The sequence below is a fragment of the Elaeis guineensis genome, chromosome 5, assembly GCF_000442705.2.
Source record: "Elaeis guineensis isolate ETL-2024a chromosome 5, EG11, whole genome shotgun sequence".
NCBI classification, from domain to species: domain Eukaryota; kingdom Viridiplantae; phylum Streptophyta; class Magnoliopsida; order Arecales; family Arecaceae; genus Elaeis; species Elaeis guineensis.
In genome coordinates this window covers 125,956,531-125,976,667 of record NC_025997.2, presented here as the reverse complement: position 1 = coordinate 125,976,667, position 20,137 = coordinate 125,956,531, and the positions used below count along the sequence as shown (strand labels likewise).

General features: G+C 51.1%; 1 protein-coding gene across 1 annotated transcript; it reads left to right on the top strand.

Moving 5' to 3' along the window:
* Positions 1-11,508: 11,508 nt before the first annotated feature.
* LOC105045893 (probable xylan O-acetyltransferase 10) lies at positions 11,509-16,148 on the top strand. The gene is made up of 6 exons (XM_073258457.1): positions 11,509-12,409; positions 12,521-12,737; positions 14,756-14,927; positions 15,011-15,210; positions 15,299-15,457; positions 15,694-16,148. Exons 1-6 carry the CDS (start codon positions 12,202-12,204, stop codon positions 16,031-16,033), a joined length of 1,296 nt encoding a protein of 431 aa, XP_073114558.1. The 5' UTR covers positions 11,509-12,201; the 3' UTR covers positions 16,034-16,148.
* The last annotated feature ends 3,989 nt before the right edge of the window (positions 16,149-20,137 follow it).

Below are 20,137 nucleotides of genomic sequence, written 5' to 3'. Positions count from 1 at the left end.
GTTGCCTTCCCTGGTATATATAGTGGAGCTAGGTATGGCGCCGTCATTAATGGCGCGGACAAGTGAGGAACTGTCAACTCACTGTGGGCTGTCAGAGCCACCGTGAAAACGTCATGTCGCCGTGCGGCCGTCTAATCACCAGGGTTGACCCGGCTCTCGGCGGGATAATGCCCCTAGGTAACTGTGCCGCCTGTCCGTGTCAGAGCTGACAACGTCCGACGGCTGTACGGTAATTGGAGGAGCCGACCGACCCAAAGTCGGTAGCCAGCCAAGTGGTGTCGGGCCCCTCCATTGGTCGACGAGCATCATGTAAGTCGGGCCTCAGGCCCCCCGAGTTCAGTCGGTCGAGATGGTTACGCCCGACATACCCCCGGCTGGCGATGGGCCGTAGACCGGTCGGTAGTTAACCGCTGATGGCATCCGTCAGTCGGTCGCCCCGACCAACTGTCGGATGGTCTATCGGCCAGTCGGAGTCGTCCGTCGGAGGCGGTCGGGTCGTCAGTTGGTCGGGGGTCGGGCCCTCCGGCGGTCGGGCCCTCCGGCGGTCGGACGGGCGGTTGGGCCCTCCGGCGGTCGGGCCCTCCGGCAGTCGGGCCCTCCGTCAGTCGGTCGGGGGGTATCCCCAACAGTTGCCCCCCTCCACTCCCAAGTCGGGTGGTGAGCAGGACGATGCTTCCATTCGGGCAGCAATCCCGGACGACTGGGAGTGGATTTGTCGCACGTGTAGATCCGACCGTACTGTCGGATGATCCGATGTCAGACGCCTCATGAATGCTCAGCGATCCGGACGTCCAGTCGATGTCAGAGGTCACGTCGGCGTCAGGCGTCAGACGCCACGTCTTGTTGTCGTCAGTCGTTACGTCGGTGTCAGAAGATCGGGCGCCGGACGATACGGCGTCAGTCGATCGGATATTCGGCGCCGATCACGGAAGAGAGGGCCGCTGTCAGGCGTCCCATCGGGAACGCGAACCGGCGCGGGTGCGTGAATGCAGGGCCGCGCCCCGCGTGCCGCGTGTCAAGGTGGTTGGCCGGCGTCCCCTCCGGCATTTAATGCGGGCGGTGCGGCCGTCCCGGGGCGGGGCGCGCCGAATCTTCCGCCAACCGGTGGGCGCCACGCGTCGCGCATCTGCAGGTCTTCGGTCGGCGCGGAAGGATCTCGGCCGTCGGTCGGCCCTATATATATAGGACCTCCCGGACCCTGACCCATATTTGCAACATTTCGCTGGGGAAACTCTGTCCGGGCGATTTTTCAGTCGTCGCGGGCAGAGCTCTTCTTCGCCTGCGGAGGGTCCATCCGGTTCGTGGTCCCCCCTTTTCCTTCTTCCTTCCTTCCTTCTCTTTCTTCCCTTTCGGTCCCTGCATAATGACCAGGAAACCGACTCAGGGAGCTCGGTCGGAGAACCCGACCGACGACTCCCGATCGGCTCCGGAAGATGAGGTCTCCTCACTTTCGGGGCCGAACGTCGATCAGCTTCGGGAGCACTATCGCATCCCGGAGCAGTTTCGGCTCTCCGCTCCAGGGGCCGGCGGTCGGGTCAACAACCCTCCGCCCGGCGATCTGGCGCTGTACGTCGAAGACCTTCGCGCGGGTCTTCGACTTCCAATTCCGGAGTTCGTCCGGAATCTGCTTGACTACTACGGACTCTGTCCGGCGCAACTGGCGCCGAACTCTGTTCGGTTAATCATTTCTTTCGCGCTGTTGTGTCAGCTCTTGCCGACCAACCCCCGCGTTTCACTCTTCCGGGCCTTCTTTGTGCTCCGACCCCACCCTAAAGCCCGAGGGTGGTGGCTCTTCAACCCTCGGAAGGGTCTCGCTTTCATAACTGGTCTTCCATCGTCCATTCACGGATGGAAGAACCAGTTTTTCTTTGTTTCCTCCTCTTCTTCTTGGGGCTTTCCTTCTCGTTGGGGTATACCCCGAACAGAGGCCAACGACAACAGTCGGGTGGATGTGGACGACCGGAAGGACTTCCACCGACTGAAGGACATGTCGGTACCGAAGTAGAGGGAGCTTGTTACCGAACAAGCTCTCTATGACGCCGGCTTGAGTCTGATCCCCCGAATAGGTATCGCCCGATCCTCCGGCTTCTCTTTTTGTCCGTCTTTTGGTCGGCTTTTGGCCCAGCCATTAACTCTCTTGTCGGTATTGCAGGGACACCACCGAGGATGAGGCCGACTGATGCCGAAATTCGGCAGTTCGCCACGAGGAAGAGGCCAGCGTCGGGGGCCGGCCCTTCGCGCCCTGCAAAGAAACCGACCCCAGCCCCGCCAACCGTCGAGGCGTCGGCGACCGACCAGTCGGAGCCGGTCATAGCCCTCGTGGCTCCGACGGTCCGAGCTGAGGAGAGGCCGACTGAGGAGGCGGCCGAAGAAGTATCGGCGGCTTCGCCGGTGCGGGTGGAGCCGGACGACGTTCGGGAAGCCGAACATCACCCGGCGGCGTCCGCTGGCGCAACGGGGGGCGCCGGCTCAAACTCCAGCGTGCCGTCGCTGCCAGTACCGTCGGTCGGGGCAGCTGATCGGGGGAAAGCCCCGATGGAGCCGAGGAGGAGGATAGGTCGGGGAGTCGCTCAATGCCTCCCAGCGCATACTACCCCGAGGGTGCGTCGGCGTTGGCCGACCACAACCTTGCGAGGAGGTTGTGCCAAGGGATCCTCCTCCCAGCCGACGTAGAATCGCTGCGGTCTCGGCAGGTGACCGAGATGCTGTCGCGGTTCTACCCGACGATGGTTGAGGTAAGCTCCGCGTCACCCATCTTTTGACTTAGACATTTTTCTTGTCATGCGATTCTGACGAAGCTTTTTGATCGACAGCTGATCTTCACAATGTCCGAACTTGAGGCCGGGTACCGAAGGTTCGGCAACGTTCGGGCAGCCTTCAAGGAGAAGTCGGCGGTGGCCGAAGCTGAGAGGGCGATGTTGGCCGAACAACTCCAGCAGTCGGCCGACCGGGAGGCCAAGTTAGTCGACGAGGTCTCCCGGCTTGGGTCCGAACTACAGTCGGCCAAGAAGGAGGCCAGACACAAAGGTCGGGCCGTGCGTCGTCTTCGACGCGAACGGGATGGTGCAACTGCCGAACTCAAAGGGGAACGCGAGCAGCTTCGGGTCAGCCTGGAGAAGCTCGCGGAAGCCGAAGAGGAGCTGTCCATCGCCCAGATCGACGCCGAAATGGCGAAGGTCGAGGCGGAGTCGGCGAGGGAGGAGCTCGCCCAAGCTGAGGACGAGGCAATGTCGGCGAGGGAGTCGGCCGAACGGGCGGTGGAGGACTTCCGGTCCTCCGACCGATACCGGGAGGAGATGCTCGAATCGGGCTTCGCCTCATACCGGGTCGGGTTCGAGGACGATCGGGATGCCGTCCACGCCTTGTACCCGGAGTTGGACGTCAGCCGCATCGTCCCGCCGCTAGCCGAGGAGGAAGGAGTCGAAGGAGAAGGAATGGAAGAGATGGCCGACCAGCCGTCGGGAGGCGTCATCGTGGTGGAAGAGGCCGTCCCGGAGCAGGTGCCGACTGAAGTTCCTTTGCCGACCGAAGCCCATCCCTCGGCGGCCGACCCAGCGTCGCTTATGGCCGAGACGCCGATCATCCCCGATCCTCCGTCGGTCGAAGAGATCGACTAGGACGGGTGATCGGCCCCGCCGACCATCTTTACTTTTTGTCTTTTTGAAAATACATGTAATCGGGCCTCGACCCGACTCTGTAATTCTTTTCATCAATGAATGAAACTTCTTTCCTTCTCTCCTTGTTATTTGTAATGCCGGCTATAGCTGCGATGTCGAACTTTAGTCGCCAACTTAAGTAAGCCACCAACTCACATGAGTCGGTAGGACTCCGACAACTCGCATAGCCCTGAAAGTGGAATGGGTCCCGACTTTGGGTCGGCTTCCAATAGTCGAAGCCGTCAGTCGGGTGCATCTATTGAGTCGGGATCCGACCGAATCCGGCAAAGGTTCAGCAGCCGGACTTCCGTAGATGCACCTAGTTGATCATCGTCCGGCGCAGTGTCGGGGGTACGATAGTAAGTCGGGTCCCCATGCTCTTGCGTCGGGTTCCATGTCTTTTGACAGACGGTGGCAAGCCGAATGTCGTTCAGCCGGCCGTAGGTCGGTCGGCGAGTCGTGTGTGCGACTAAGGTCGCGTCGTGTGCGACTAAGGTCGCGTCGTGTGATAGACGGTGGTAAGCCGAATATCCCTCGACCGGCCGTAGCCTGGTCGGAAGTCGCGGCAATAGTCGCGTGGGCTTTTAGCCTTTTTCGGTCGGGCCCGATCGGCCAGTCGGCCGATGGATTCTGCCCGAAAATTCGACCATAGAAGGAGTATGAACTCCCGTCGCAACAGCTGCATCGGCCTTTGTCAGGGGCGGATGTGTTGCCGAAAGTCGAAGGAGCGTAACTCCCGTTCATAAGAGTCCGTCGGTCCTTGTGAAGGTCCGACGAGTCGTCGAAGGGGTATTGACTCCCGTCATTGTAGATGCATCGATCCGTGTAAGGGCCCGATGTGTCGTCGGTGCCAGGTCCGCGTCGATGCGTCGGGGCTGAGCGCCGATCAGTAGTCGAAGAGTTAGAACTCCGATTTTTCAAACTGAACTTGTATTCCGACAATTGAATTACAGAATTCACTGGTAATACAGCCTCAAGTTGTCGGCGTTCCAAGTCCGGGGAATGGGCTTCCCCTCAAGGGTCTCCAGCCGATAGGCTCTCGGCCCGAAGGTGTCAGCAACCTTGTAGGGTCCTTCCCAGTTGGGAGCCAGCTTCCCTTGGTCCAAGGGCTTCGACACTTCTGCCTTCCTCAAGACCAGGTCGCCAGGCCTGAAGAGCTTTGGTCTGACCTTGGCGTTGTAATACCGGGCGACCCTCTGTCGGTATGAGGCCATTCGGACTTGAGCCTCATCTCGCAGTTCGGGGAGAAGGTCTAGGTCGGCCCTCCGACTTTCGGAGTTGTCTGGCTCTTGGTACTGCTCGACCCTTGAAGATGGGAGGCCAATCTCGAGCGGGATCATAGCGTCTGTCCCGTAGGCCAAACTGAACGGCGACTCCCCGGTCGGGATGCGGGGGGTCGTTCGTAAGCCCACAGAACGGAGCCCACTCGTCGACCCAGAGACCTTTGGCTTCGTTCAGTCGGGTCTTGAGTCCATGGAGCAAGGTTCGGTTAGTCACCTCAACCTCACCGTTGGACTGCGGGTGCCCGACTGAGGTCAGTCGATGACGGATATGGAACCTGGTGCAGAAGTCTTTGAAGTCTTGGTTGTCGAATTGCCGTCCGTTGTCAGTGATGATGGTGTGCGGCAATCCGAACCTGAAGATGATGGACTTTTGGATGAAGTCCTCCATCTTCCGCTCGGTGATCTGCGCCAAGGGCTCGACCTCGACCCACTTCGTGAAGTAGTCGATGACGACAACGATAAACTTCCTCTGGCCCGACGCCGGTGGGAAGGGGCCGAGAATATCGACTCCCCACTGAGCGAAGGGCCACGGAGCGACAATGGGAGCGATTTGGCTGGCCGGTTGGTGCTGAACATTGGCATACTTCTGGCATGGCTCGCACCTTCGGACCAACTCTGCCGCATCCTTCCTCATGGTCGGCCAGTAGTAGCCTTGTCGCAAGACCTTGAAGGCTAAGGACTTGCCCCCCAAGTGATTCCCACAAATTCCTTCATGAACCTCTCGGAGAGCGTAGTCGGCGTCGGCCGGTCCCAAGCACTTGAGCAGAGGGAGGGAGAACGACCTCTTGTAGAGTCGGCCGTCCATGATCACATATTGCGACGCCGACCATCGGAGTCGCTTGGCCTCCGCGGGATCTTCGGGACCGGTCCCGTCGGTGAGGTACTGGACGATCGGGTCCATCCAACTTGGTTCGGACGTTAGCTCTGCACTTCTTCGATCCGATCGATGCTCGGCTGCTGGAGATTTTCGACGAACGTCCGACCCAAGGAGTTATAGGCCGACGTTGCCAATCTGGAGAGAGCATCGGCGCGGGCATTCTCCGATCTGGGGATGTGGGAGATCTCGAAATACTGGAGGCGCGCCACGAGGTCCTTTACCTTCTGAAGGTACTTGATCATGGTCGGATCTCGCGCCTCGAAGTCGCCCTTGACCTGCCCCACGATCAGCTGAGAGTCGGAGAATGCCCGGAGGCTGTCGATGCCCAGTTCCCTCGCCATCCTCAAGCCCGCGAGGAGTGCCTCGTATTCGGCTTGATTGTTGGAGGCCTTGAAATCGAACCGGAGGGCGTATTCGGTGACTACCCCATCCGAATTCGTGAGCAGGAGTCCGGCCCCGCTTCCCTGAGCGTTGGAGGCTCCGTCGATGTGGAGTACCCAGGTGGAGATCGGGTCTGGCTCAGAGACCGTATCTCATCCCGGGTCTTCAGCTCCCGACCCTCGGTCGGTCGTTGGGCATTCGGCGATGAAGTCGGCCAAGACCTGAGCCTTCAAGGCAGGCCTTGGTCGGTACTGAATGTCGAACTCGCTAAGCTTCATTGCCCACTTAGCGAGTCATCCCGATGTGTCGGGTCGGCGCAGTATGGCCCTCAGGGGCTGGTTGGTGAGTACCACGATGGCGTGGGCCTGGAAGTATGGTCGAAGCCGTTGCGCGGAGACGGTCAGGGCGAAAATCATCTTTTCCGTCTCCGAGTATCTGGCTTCGGCTCCGTGGAGCACTTTGCTAGTGTAGTAGATGGGCTAATGAGTTCGGCACTCATTTTTCCGAACAAGCACCGAACTGATCGCCTCGGAAGATGTGGCCAAGTAGAGATACAAGGTCTCCCCGACTTGCGGCTTTACGAGCAGCGGTGGGGAAGCCAAGTACCTCTTCAGGTCTTCGAAGGCCTGTTCGCACTCATCCGACCAAGAGAAACCGTTCGCCTGGCGCAGAGTCTTGAAGAACGGGAGGCACCTTTCAGCCGATCGGGAAATGAATCGGCTAAGAGCGACGATTTTTTCGTTCAGCTGTTGGACCTCCTTCTTGGTGTTCGGATGACGCATGTCGAGGATCACCTTTATCTTCTTAGGGTTGGCCTCGATCCCTCTCTGAGAAACGAAGAATCCGAGAAACTTTCCTGAGGTCACCCCGAAAGCACAATTGGTCGGGTTGAGCTTCATTCGGTGTCATCGAAGGGTGCGGAAGGTCTCCTCGAGATCCCGAACATGATCCGGGATCTGCGTGCTCTTCACTAGCATGTCGTCCACGTACACCTCCATGTTACGCCCGATCTGGTCTTTGAAGACCTTATTGACGAGTCGCTGGTAAGTGGCGCCGGCGTTCTTCAATCCGAAGGGCATCACTCGATAACAGTAGAGGCCCTTGGGAGTCACGAACGCGGTGTGCTCCTCGTCTTCAGGCGCCATCCGGATCTGATTGTACCCGACGAAGGCGTCCATGAAGCTGAGCAGTCGAAATCCGGATGTCGCATCCACCAGCTGGTCGATCTTCGGAAGTGGGAAGCTATCCTTCGGGCAGGCTCGGTTGAGGTCGGTATAGTCGATGCAGATCCTCCACTTTCCGTTGGCTTTCTTGACCATGACAACATTGGCGAGCCAATCGGGATACGTGGATTCTCGAATGAAGCCTGCTTCGAGCAGCTTGTCCACTTCTTCGTCGATGGCCTTCTGCCTTTCTGGGGCGAAGGACCTTTTCTTCTGCCTCACCGGCTTTACCGTCGGGTCGATGTTGAGTCGGTGAGTAATTGTTTCTGGGGGAATGCCCGACATATCCGCCGCCGACCAAGCGAATATGTCGGCGTTGGCCGTCAGCAGCTCCGCCAGTCGGTGACGTTCGGTGTCGGGCAATTGAGACCCGACCCAAACTTTCCTGTCGGGATTTTCTTCAATCGGGATTGCCTCGAGCTGCTCGGCGGGCAAACCCCGTTCTTCCTCCTCCCTTTGGTCCAGTTTGTCGATTGTCAGAGGATCCTTCGTCCCGTCGCTTTGAGCGGAGATTTGGAAGCATCGCCGAGCGAGCTGTTGATCTCCGCGCACCTCTCCGACTCCATTTTTGGTCGGGAATCGAACAAGGAGATGGTACGTCGAGACGATCGCCTTGAGGGCGTTCAATCCGGGTCGCCCGAGTATGGCGTTGTAGGCCGAAGGAACTTGGGCGACCGCGAAAGTGAGGGAGACCGTACTTTGCCGTGGTTCGGTGCCGACTGTCACGGGCAGGGTAATTTCTCCCTCTGTCATGACGGTGTCTCCGGCAAAGCCGATCAGGGGCACAGGGATCCTCCTAAGTCGGTCAGTTGACAGTCGCATTCGGGAGAATGTCGAGTAAAACAAAACATTTGTCGAACTTCCATTATCAACAAAAATTTGTTTTACATCATAATTGGCTATTGTCGCTGACACAACAACAGCGTCGTCGTGGGGAGTCTGGATGTCCCGAGCGTCGTCTTCTGTGAAAGTGATTACGTCGTCCGGGCGCGGCTTTTTCGTCGGCTCCCCCTCTGTAGACGTCCCCGGTCCCAGCCGCTTGGAGATCATGTTGATGACTCCGACCGTCGGCTGGTTAGTCGGCGCCTCTTCAGTCGGCTGGGGGCGTCGGTCGGCAATCGGTTGGGTCGGCGGACCCTTCCTGAATTTGTCGAGATACCCCCGGCGGATGAGATTTTCGATCTCATCCTTCAACTGGATGCACCGCTCGGTGTCGTGGCCGTGGCTCCGATGGAACCGGCAGTACTTTCGATGGTCGAGGCCCTTTGCCTTCAGAGGCGGAGGCCGTCGCAGGTATTCTTCCCCCTCAATCTCCATCAGGATCTGCGCACGGGGAGCGGAGAGAGGAGTGTAGGAGTCATACCTGGGACGCACCGGCCTCGGGGTCTGTCGCCGGGGTGATTTTTGGATCTGTCGGGGTGGAGAAAGCCGACTATTGGTCGGGGGCCTGCTGGGTTCGGCGGGCTCCCGACCTTTTCTCCGCTTCTCCTTCGGACCCCTGGGCTCCGCCAAGCGTCGGTCGGACGCTCCTTCGTCCGCACGCATATACTTGTATGCGCGCTCCAGTAGCTCGACGTATGTTCGGGGGAGGGTCTTGTCCAGAGAATAAGTAAATCGGGACGACCTCAGGCCCCGCTTCATGGCTGAAACTGCCATGTCTTCGTTGAGGTCCCGGACCTCGAGCGTGGCCGCGTTGAATCGCGCCACGAAGTGTCGGAGCGTCTCGTTTTCCCCCTGCTTGAGGGAAAAAATGCTGTCCGACGTTCGCGGCGGCTTTCGGCTAGTGCTGAAATGGGCCACGAACGAGTGCTCGAGCTGCGCAAAGGAATGGATGCTGCCCGATCGAAGACCGGAGTACCAAGCCCTGACAGCCTTGCGGAGCGTAGCGGGGAAGTCGATGTAGAAAAGAGCGTCGGTTGCCCCTTGAATCGTCATGAGAGCTTTGTAGCTCTCGAGGTGGTCGACCGGGTCGGTGGAGCCGTCGTATGGCTCCACGTGCGGCATCTTGAACCGATTGGAAATCGGCTCGTCGAGGACCAGTCGGGAGAGAGGTTGGGCGGTCTGGAAGTCGACGTCGTTCGAAGACCTCTGACCGTCCATCTGCAGTTGGGCGAGTCGGCGGTCGATTTCCTCGAACCGTCGCTCGTAGTCGTCCGCTCGTCGATGCTGGGAGACCCCAGGGGTGGAGCCTCCGGAAGATTCTGAGAGAGAGGCCGACGGTGTGCGCGGCCGCTTCTCCTTCCTTGCCCGTTCCAACAGGGAAGGAGAGGGCCGCTGGGACCGTCGGTCGTCACGCCGTGGTCGTCCCTCCTCCTCTCCGTGGGAGCGCTGTTGGGAGCGCTCGCATGGAGGCGACAGGGGTCGGCGCGGCCGTCGGCGGCTGCTCCTGGAAGGCATAGGTTGGGCCGCCGGCTGCTGCTGGAGGCTTTTGACTGCGTCGGCCAGTACGGTCATCTGCCGTACGATGGCCGCAATCTGGGCCTCCGTGGTCACTGCAGGGCGCGGAGAGCTAGGCTCCGCCGCCCGGGGGGGCTGGGAGGCCTCTTCCCGGCGGGAAGAGCGCCTCGCCGACCCAGTGACTCTCGATCGTTGAGCTCTTGTCTTTGTCATGCAGACCACCCCTACCTGGCACGCCAATCTGTTGCGGCCAATCGTCTCGTCGCCCGATCGTCGGGAAGCGTGCACCTGCAAAAGGAAGTCCGCACTGACCGGAGGCGGCTCCGGCGGGGACCCTCCGACGGTCAAGTCAGAGAGGTGACTGGGCAACAGTGAAATGCAGACAAAGAGCTCTGAGGAAGAGAGAGAGAGAGAGAGAGGGGGAGAGGCGCGAGCCTGCGTATCTGGGAGAGACGGGCGGATCCCCCTTTGCACTGTTGCCTTCCCTGGTATATATAGTGGAGCTAGGTATGGCGCCGTCATTAATGGCGCGGACAAGTGAGGAACTGTCAACTCACTGTGGGCTGTCAGAGCCGCCGTGAAAACGTCATGTCGCCGTGCGGCCGTCTAATCACCAGGGTTGACCCGGCTCTCGGCGGGACAATGCCCCTAGGTAACTGTGCCGCCTGTCCGTGTCAGAGCTGACAACGTCCGACGGCTGTACGGTAATTGGAGGAGCCGACCGACCCAAAGTCGGTAACCAGCCAAGTGGTGTCGGGCCCCTCCATTGGTCGGCGAGCATCATGTAAGTCGGGCCTCAGGCCCCCCGAGTTCAGTCGGTCGGGATGGTTACGCCCGACATACCCCCGGCTGGCGATGGGCCGTAGACCGGTCGGTAGTTAACCGCTGATGGCATCCGTCAGTCGGTCGCCCCGACCAACTGTCGGATGGTCTATCGGCCAGTCGGAGTCGTCCGTCGGAGGCGGTCGGGTCGTCAGTTGGTCGGGGGGTCGGGCCCTCCGGCAGTCGGGCCCTCCGGCGGTCGGACGGGCGGTCGGGCCCTCCGGCGATCGGGCCCTCCGGCAGTCGGGCCCTCCGTCAGTCGGTCGGGGGTATCCCCAACAGAACTCACTCACTTCCTCCATATTTTCTTAAAAAAAAAAAAAGAAGAAAAAAACATGCCTTTCATTTTAATGGCAAAGTATCACCTTTTCCCACTTAAACAAAAGGATGGGGTCTGAATCGGTTTGGAGCCAACCTTTAGAAGATGAGGCGAGTGTAAAAGAAAGAAATTAGCCAAACACTAACCATAATTGACAAAAACAAATATTAAGAAAGACATAAGTGCGGATAAAACAAGACATAGGTACCCACGAAGTTGAATTAAAAACTAAATGAAAGCATAGTAAATAGTTAAATACTAGCAATAACCGACAGCCATATGAGAGGCTCTAATTAAGTCTTTTACTTGTGGATTTGGTATAACGGTTCCATTTGCCGTCAAATCATTATAGATGAGTGGCCGGCTAAGTTACATACTAAAAAGGCCAAAAAAAAGAAGGTGGTTGTCTATCTTAATTTCAAAAGAACACAATGCTAAGACTTAGCCTATTTGGTCTGATGGTGGGTTAGTAACCCCATGATGATTCTACTACGTTTTAAATTTAATAAGCCTATGCTTTTATAAAGTCTGAGGTGGGTGAAGGAAGATGCTTCTCCTACCTCGCTGGGTTGGCAAGGCCTGGAAGACAGCTTTGGGGTGTCAGGTTTAGGCGTTTGGTAGATGTGAAATAAAAGGCAGCAGTCCGTGACCAGGTCCACGTTAGGAGACGCATCTTTTCCCAACCTCTGACGCTGAAAACCCACCAAATTCCCTATTAATTTTTTCCCCCACCTGTGCCCTTTATCTCTCCCACCTCACCCACCCTTTCTGTCTGTCTCCTTCCATCTGTCCCACACTCCCAAAAAGTAGCCTTAAAACCAAAGCAACACCACTTCCTTGTTCTCCGACTGTCCCACCATCACCTATAATTTACTTTGTTCTCCTTCCCCTCTCATGGCGTGATGTAACCAGGGAAAACGGAGGATGTTTCAACAATCAAACGGAGTAAAAACTTTTCACCGCTTAGAAAGAATTCATTTTCACTGGCCAACAATTGCTGGTAAAAAAAAAAAAAGGAATTACCATCTAAAACCCATCCATGGTGAACTCGGGATATCAAAGGGAAAGAGGTCCATAGTTTTCTGCGGCCAATAAGATATTGTCACGTACCCCGATCTTAGAAATTTCTAACAGGATGGTACATGACTCCTTGACGGTGATCGCCGGTATCCATCAATGCCTTCTTAACCCAGGGCTCACCTCGGCTCTTTTGTCTGCCATCGCGGAAAAAAAGTGAATCCAGATGAAGCCCCTCTCCTCCTCCTCCTCTTCCTCCTCCCATAGAAAGTGCCCCGTCTCCTCTTATCTCCTCACCTTCTCCTTCATCATCTTTGTGGCCATCCTTTACGGCGAGGACTTCAGCTGCATCCTTCGCCAGCCTTTTCTTCAATCCCAACAGCTAGAGGATTTCGAACCACAACAACGACAACAAGACACTCCGAAGCCAAAAGGTAAAAAAAAAAAAAAAACCGAAATCTTGGTTGGGTAGAAGAAAGAGGACTTGCGTTTTTTTTTGTTTTTTGGTTCTTTGGTGATTGGCTGATGAGTTGATGTTGTATTAGAGAAGGATGAGGTGGTGCCATTTGCGGTGGGGGAGACGACGCCGAGGGGGTGTAACATTTTTGAAGGGGAGTGGGTGTACGACGAGGAGACGAGGCCGCAGTACGGGGAGGAGGAGTGCCCTTACATCCAGCCCCAGTTGACTTGCCTGGCTCACGGCCGCCCGGACACCGGCTACCAGCACTGGCGATGGCAGCCCCATGGCTGCTCTCTACCCAGGTATATATGCATCCCTCTAGCATTATTTTTCTGTAATCAAAGAGAAATTGTTAATTACTATGTGTGCGTTTGTGCGTGTCAACTCTACCATGCCTTCCTAATTCGAGAATTCTAACAGCCAGTTAATCTATATTTTTTAAAGATATCCATAGATTCATTTCATGAGATGAGAAATTATGAGTACTTCTGAAAGTTTTGAGAAAAAGCAGGGGCACGCCATGGAAGCCAGCAATTTATGAACTTTTTTTTCTGATATGTCACAGTTTCAAGTAAATTAGATTGGGAGATATGATTGTTGGAAAGATGAATATTGATATGTTTGTCTTTTAATAACGGCTCTTGGTGGAAGGGAGTTGAGATTAGCGGTTGGAAGGGAAGTTTTCCTAATTATTTGTGTCAAAGTTAGGAAGCCAATTGTAACCTAGTTTGGGGTCATGGAAGCAGCTGTTCATGAGCTCGAAAGAAGGGAAAAAGGAACAATATTTGATGGCAAATTGGCTGGGTTCACGAATGACGAGAAAAGTTGCTTTCACTTCTTTGAAATTGGAACAGTTGCTGAATGTGTTTTCTATATAATTTCCATTGAGATTTGGGAAGTTGGTTAGGAGCAGATTTTATGGGACCAAATATGAGAGGGATGACTGCATAAAGACTCACATAAATTGGTCGTTGTTTCATATTGGCATATAGCTAACTTTCTCAGCTTTGATTGAGTCCCGACAGCCATAGCTGTAACCAATAATCCCCACCGTCTCCCCGGTTCCCATGTGGGAAAGTAGCTGGTCCCAACCGGTGGAAGTTTGACAAATTTGATTATGAGAAACGGTACATTCACATGGAGTTTGATGAAATAAATTTCATGGGAAAATTAATCCATGTCTTGAACCGTGGAGGTCGCTGTCCTCCTATTTAGAGATTCTTGATGGGGATAGATCAATCAAAGTATTTACAGAATAACTTTTGAGCAGAATATTACTCGCATAGTTTTTGCCAAGATGGAGAAGATGTGGGAGTTCCTGTCGGTGGGCTTTGCCATACATACCATTGCTCTTTTTCCTTGGAGCAAAACACAGTTACTTTACCCTTTCATCTCTACCATGGAATTTTTTTACTAATATTCATTCATACAGTAAAAACAACACTTACATTTTCAGCTTTTGATATAGCATGATGCCATGGGTTAACATGGAAGTTTCTCAGCCAAGTGGCGCAAGCGGATTTGTGTTAAGTCAAGGGAGTTTGTCTGATTTATGGGAGTGGTGGAATGATGAATTGCCATGTCCAGTGTAGTTGTTATGGGTTTGAGAGCATGGCAACTTTTCATGTGCATGAAATGTATGCTTCAAAAATATTTTATAATTTAAAAAATAATTTAAGAACAATATTTTGAGGAGAACAGCTAGGGTGGATTTAGCATGAATTTCTTGCATCATTGTTAAATGAAGGCTATATGCTTTGTTTTACCCCAAAAAAAAAAGGGCTATGCTTGATAGTTCATTAACAATTCGTGTCTCGGTAATTATATAAAACAGGGGTTACATAAGAAATATTTTTATTGGAAGATTAATACCGCCCCATCCTGAAATAGTGATGGAGGGGGCTGCTAATCAATTATAGAAATAAAATTGTCTGATTTGAGCACACGAAACCGTTATAAGGTTTGAAAACAAAACCCCGCCCGAAAAAAGAAGGATGAGACTAGCCAAGCGGCCTAATAGGCCTGTTGGCTAACTTGCATTAACTATCTCAAATACTCTAGCACATTATTCCAATGAAGATAACCTCATTACTCCATTTTAGCATTTTACATTTGCTTCAATAGCAAAGGAGAAATATAAAATTCAAATTAATAGTATATTTTTCAAGATAACAGGTAGTTAACATTCTTGCTCAATGTAATACTCTCAAGTAAGATGAAGACGCGCCTAGATTTTTAGTACTGACAATTTATTTTCAATCACACTGCTGCTTATTCCACCAATTGCTTATTACAAACACGGGCTTGTCACAATTTGCAGCTTCAATGCCACTCTAATGCTCGAAATGCTCCGGGGGAAGCGGATGATGTTTGTTGGGGATTCCTTGAATCGTGGACAGTATGTATCTATGATCTGTCTCCTGCATCGAATCATTCCTGAGAGTGCCAAATCCATGGAAACATTCGATTCACTTACAGTCTTCAAAGCTAAGGTAATAAGTTGGAACCATCTTTGTAATATATTATAGCTTTAAATTTATTGCATCATGAACTAATAGCCATTGGATTCTCCTAGGATTACAATGCTTCAATTGAGTTCTATTGGGCTCCTTTTCTTGTTGAATCCAACTCCGACGATGCCGTCATACACAGAGTTACAGATAGAATTGTTCGAGCCAGGTCAATCAACAAGCATGCTCAGCATTGGAAGGGAGTTGACATCCTAGTCTTCAATACTTACCTTTGGTGGATGACAGGAATGAAGATGAAGATATTGTAACTTCCTCTGCTGATTTCCTTATTATCATCTCTTGTTAGCAATTCATCCTTAACGTTATAATTTCTTTTTTTTGGTGATTCGCAGGCGAGGGTCCTTCGAAGGTGACATGAAGGACATTGTAGAGATGGAAACAGAGGATGCATATCGGTTAGCATTGAAGAGAGTGGTGAAATGGCTGGAGAAGAACATGGATACTCACAAGTCCAGGGTATTCTTCGCCAGCATGTCACCTACTCATACGTCGTGAGTAATCTTCTCTATGTAACGCACTCTACTCTGCTGGGTCCCGTCCATCTCAACCTCTTACTAAGTTACATTTCTAACTCCTATTCCTCCAATGCACCAAACACTTTATGAGGAGGTTTGACATCCTTGGGCTCATGAACAAGTTATATTCCTGGTTAATAAAACCTTGGGTTCATGAACAAAGTTATAATTCCTGTTTCTCACTTCAAAGTCTAATTGAGGAGGTTTGACAGGAGCAAGGAATGGGGTGGTGAGCCAGATGGAAACTGCTACAACCAGACAACTCCAATTAAGGATCCTACCTATTGGGGAAACAGTTCAAGCAAAGGCATAATGCAGGTAATTAAGGAGGTGTTTAGTAAATCGAAGGTGCCCATAACTTTCATCAACATCACTCAACTATCGGAGTATCGCAAGGATGCACATACACAAATTTACAAGAAGCAATGGAGCCCATTGACAGCAGAGCAGCTTGCTAACCCGAAAAGCTATGCTGATTGTGTGCACTGGTGTTTGCCTGGACTACAGGATACATGGAATGAGCTCTTGTATGCTAAGCTTTTCTTTCCCTGAGAAGCGAACAAAGTAATTTATACGAGTTGGGCTTCCATTTTTCTTGTACTTAACATCTGTTGCATCAATGTATTTTAAGTGAAACAAATGAAGGCCTTAAAGAGGCTTTTTTTTTTTTTTCTTTTCTTTTTTTTTTGGATAAAATGGTTACTTCATATAAGTCTAGTATGAATACAATCCAAAAGATCAGAAACAAGAGTATTCTGGAAGGACAAAGGCAAAACAGAAGCATCAGTCCAAACTCCTCAAGAATGGTGAGCAACAAATGAGGTCATCCAGTCTACCGCACTGTTCGTCTCGCGATAGATGTGTTGAATCTCATGAGAGAGGTATTTCCAAAGCAAACAGTGGATATCACACATCAGGAGTTGAGAAGTAGCTGCACGGTCTCAAAGCCCTTGAAGTTAAGTCACCATAGTCAACGAGTCCCCCTCCATCATCAACCGATCGGCCCCTAGGGTCATCTTTGCATACACAATCCCTTCCCAGGCCGCCCTCAGTTTAGCAATGGGCACTGTGGTCTCCACAAGCCAGACACCCCCCACAGCAATGAATTAAGAATCAGGACCACGGATCACAAAATCAGCATCATTTCTATCATCAGCGACACCGTCATCAAAGTTGACTTTAAGAAAGGTCAGAGGTAGGGGCTCCTAGGTGAAGAAGATCCTTCTCCGAGCTCTAAGAGGAAGAAAGGAGCCCTAGGTTTTTTGAGTTCCTAAAGACAACTCAAAAGGCAAATCCTCCATAATCTTTGCAGCCCAAGCCATGGCTCTCTCAAAAACTAGTCTCGCTGGTTGCAACCTCGCCTCAAAAACTCCTACATTACGGACAAGCCAAATATGATAAGCAGTATAAGCTGCTCTTATGCCAATGAGTCTGATGGTGTCAGAGTTCAAGCTCTATCTCAGAGCCTCCCAAAAAGACTGGATAGGCTGCTCTCCCAAGTCAACCTGGATGGGGGGTGGGGGGTAACCAAACACCACACCCGCCTTGCTCTAGGGCACAAAAGAAGCGTGTTCATCGGCAGCCAAACCCACGCAACCTTCCAAAAAAACAGACTCATCCTGAGATGAATCCAAAATCTCCAAATCCAAGCACCCTCCATCATCCACGTTGGCTCACCCATATAGATCTCATAGAACTCTCTGGTCATCGCCATAGAGATACATGAAGATCATCAAACCCTAACGTCAGGTTCCTCCTGGATGGGGATTGCTAGAGACCACCCTCTCCGCTAGCTGCTCATCGAAGAGCCTAGCAATCACCTGCGCATTCTAGTTCCTCTCTTGTAGCTAAAAAAGGTCATGGACCCGTGTCCTATCATCAATCTTCAAACTGATGAAGGTCGGCCATCGACTCAGAGGGAGATCAGACAACCACGGATCATGCAGGAGGTCAATGGACTGCCCATCCCCTAGAAGGCACGACATCTGAGACATAATATCAGGAGCACGATAACAAATCTCCTTTCATATACCAGAGCTACTCCAACTAATGTGAATATCCTCCATCCTATCCCAACTACCATGCCTGGCATGCATCATCGCACTCTAGGAGGCTATTAGGGTGAAATAGAAATCTCGCCGCATGTCAAGCTATCAAAGCCTCACGTCGGACCTGGAGGGACTGGACACCCAACCTTCGCCGATCGGAAGGCACACCACATATCCCAGACGACAAGATGAACTCAGGCCTTAAAGAGGCTTAGTTGATCAATTTTTTCACATTTTATTGGGTCTTCTCCACCGGTTAAAAAGGAAACAAATAAAATGTCTTCCCTCTGGTAAGTAACAAGAGAACTGGGAAATTTTCACTTGAACACAAGGGAAGAGTGAACATCTTTTGCCATTGTCTTCCTGTTGGATATTATTATGAAATAGTTTTGGAATGAGCAGAGCATGATGCCACCGTTTTGAGTCTGCCTTACACTGGGTTACAAAACTGTTCACACTATTACTCCAAGGCCTGGTACACTGGGCCATTATCCCACATACCCCATCCTTTTTAAAGAACAACGAAGTGGGTAAGGCACAATCCATTTCATGACAGATAAAGGATCATGTCTTTCGTGATGGATGAAGGGCCATTTCTTTGTTGACACATGGAAATCAACACCTTCTCTGTCCTCTTAGGATCCCACTTTATTAAATATAACACAACCAAGCGAAGTGGAACTTGTCCAGGGTAGTACGTCCCAAAATCCCGAATCCGGATAATTATAATGTAGATGGGTCTCCCTGTCTTAATCTCACAAAGTAGCACTTGGTTTTTTTTTTTTTTTCTTCTTTCTTTCCTTTTATTTTTGGGGAACCATGATGATTTCTATTTTCTATAGCACTGTGCTTCTTGGCATAAAGCAGTTCAACATGTATTCCCTTCTAAATATATATTAGCCGGATTATTCTTTACAAAAATAATGGAACTGTGGCTTCCTGCTAATACTTTAGCTTCTAAATGTCAATTTTCTAATTTTTAATAAATTGGGTGGGCTTTACCCTCCTCTTTCATTAAAAAAATATCAAAATTTTAATTCTTAAATAGCAAAACATAAAATTTGCTTAAAAGAACAGCATGCATCCATATTTCTCTGTAATTTTGATGAAATATTGTCTCTCATTTTCTTTCATATATTTTTTTATTCCATTGACTTGAAAAAAAAAAAAAATGACACATCTTCTTTGGGCTTGGGCTGATTATGTGCCAATTGCTACTCCAGCATGAAGTCAAACAAAAGTTGACCATGGATATCTAAAGCTAGAAAATATATATGGTCACCATGTATGGAGTTGTCATCACGCAATAGTTTTTACTAATTTTTTTAAATAACTTTAACTCTTGTGCATAATATACTAGTTAATTACCTTTAATATATATATATACTAGTTAAGAACTCCAACATGCAAACTTTTTTTTTTTTTTTTTTGGAGAAAGATTCAGAATGCAAGCTTACTTCTAGATGATTCTCACATTGGATTTGGCAGATTCACTGTACCTAAGGGCATGGCGATTCACTGTACCTAAGGGCATAGCACACGCCAGTTTGGCTTCTTCTTGAAGCACTCATGCTGCTGTTATTTATCTTTAGTATAAATAATATCGGGTGGTCGCAACCTCGCTTTCCATCAAAAAAGGAAAAAAAAAAAAAAAAGACATTGGATTTGGCAGGGGATCGTACTGACGTTGAAGACAGAGAAAAGAAGTGTCCATACATGCACATGATACATCTGATTGATATCTTAGCAATTTTATAATGAATTATTCTACTCATGTTTCACATACAAATATTAGGTGAACAAGTTGACTAGGACTCATTTGGAGCTGAATTCTTGTGACCACTTGTGGATCGTCAGCCGTAGTTGCCAAATAATGATCCTTACATATGGAATTTAGCCAAGATTGAGCACCAACTTCTATTAAATGCTGAAACAGAAAATTCAAAACTGGTTGACACTAGAACAAATCAACAAACTCTTGAAAATTCCCTACATTTACCAAGGTGACTGCTTGGATTACTCTTGCCCTAGAATGACACTTGGTCATAATTGTACTTGTCATGTTATGAGCTTCTTGCAGCCTAGTGTTTGCACTCAAAATGCAGTCAGGACTTGAGTCGTCTTTCTGTGGAAATGCAGATATTGGTTATTTCATGCAAACTTCTTTTGGTGGGGAAAAGTTCTATCAAAATAATTCAGAGTCCAACCCAAAAAATCTAATAAAAAATTAATAAACCTTATCCTTGAAGTTTGAATCTTTTCCTAGCCTAATTAGCATTAAGAATACTAATCATGAAGAGAAACATTAGAATAGGGGCTAGATCCAACACAACATATGGATTTTTGACTACCAGAAATATCAAGGGAAAGCCTTCTTCACGCCTGATTGAGCAAATAATACATAGCTCGAGTCATGGAGTGACCTCTTAATTCTGTGGTGCTTCTCAGGGAAGTCTTCGGTACACAATTTTCAACTGTCTGGTAGTCTGTTGTAGGTTCATTGGTGCAACCACCACCGTCCAATATCTTTTACAGCTTTGATGTCGACGGGTTAGGATCTGAAAAAAAGTTGATCGACTGTTCATAGAAAGAATCCATCATTCATACT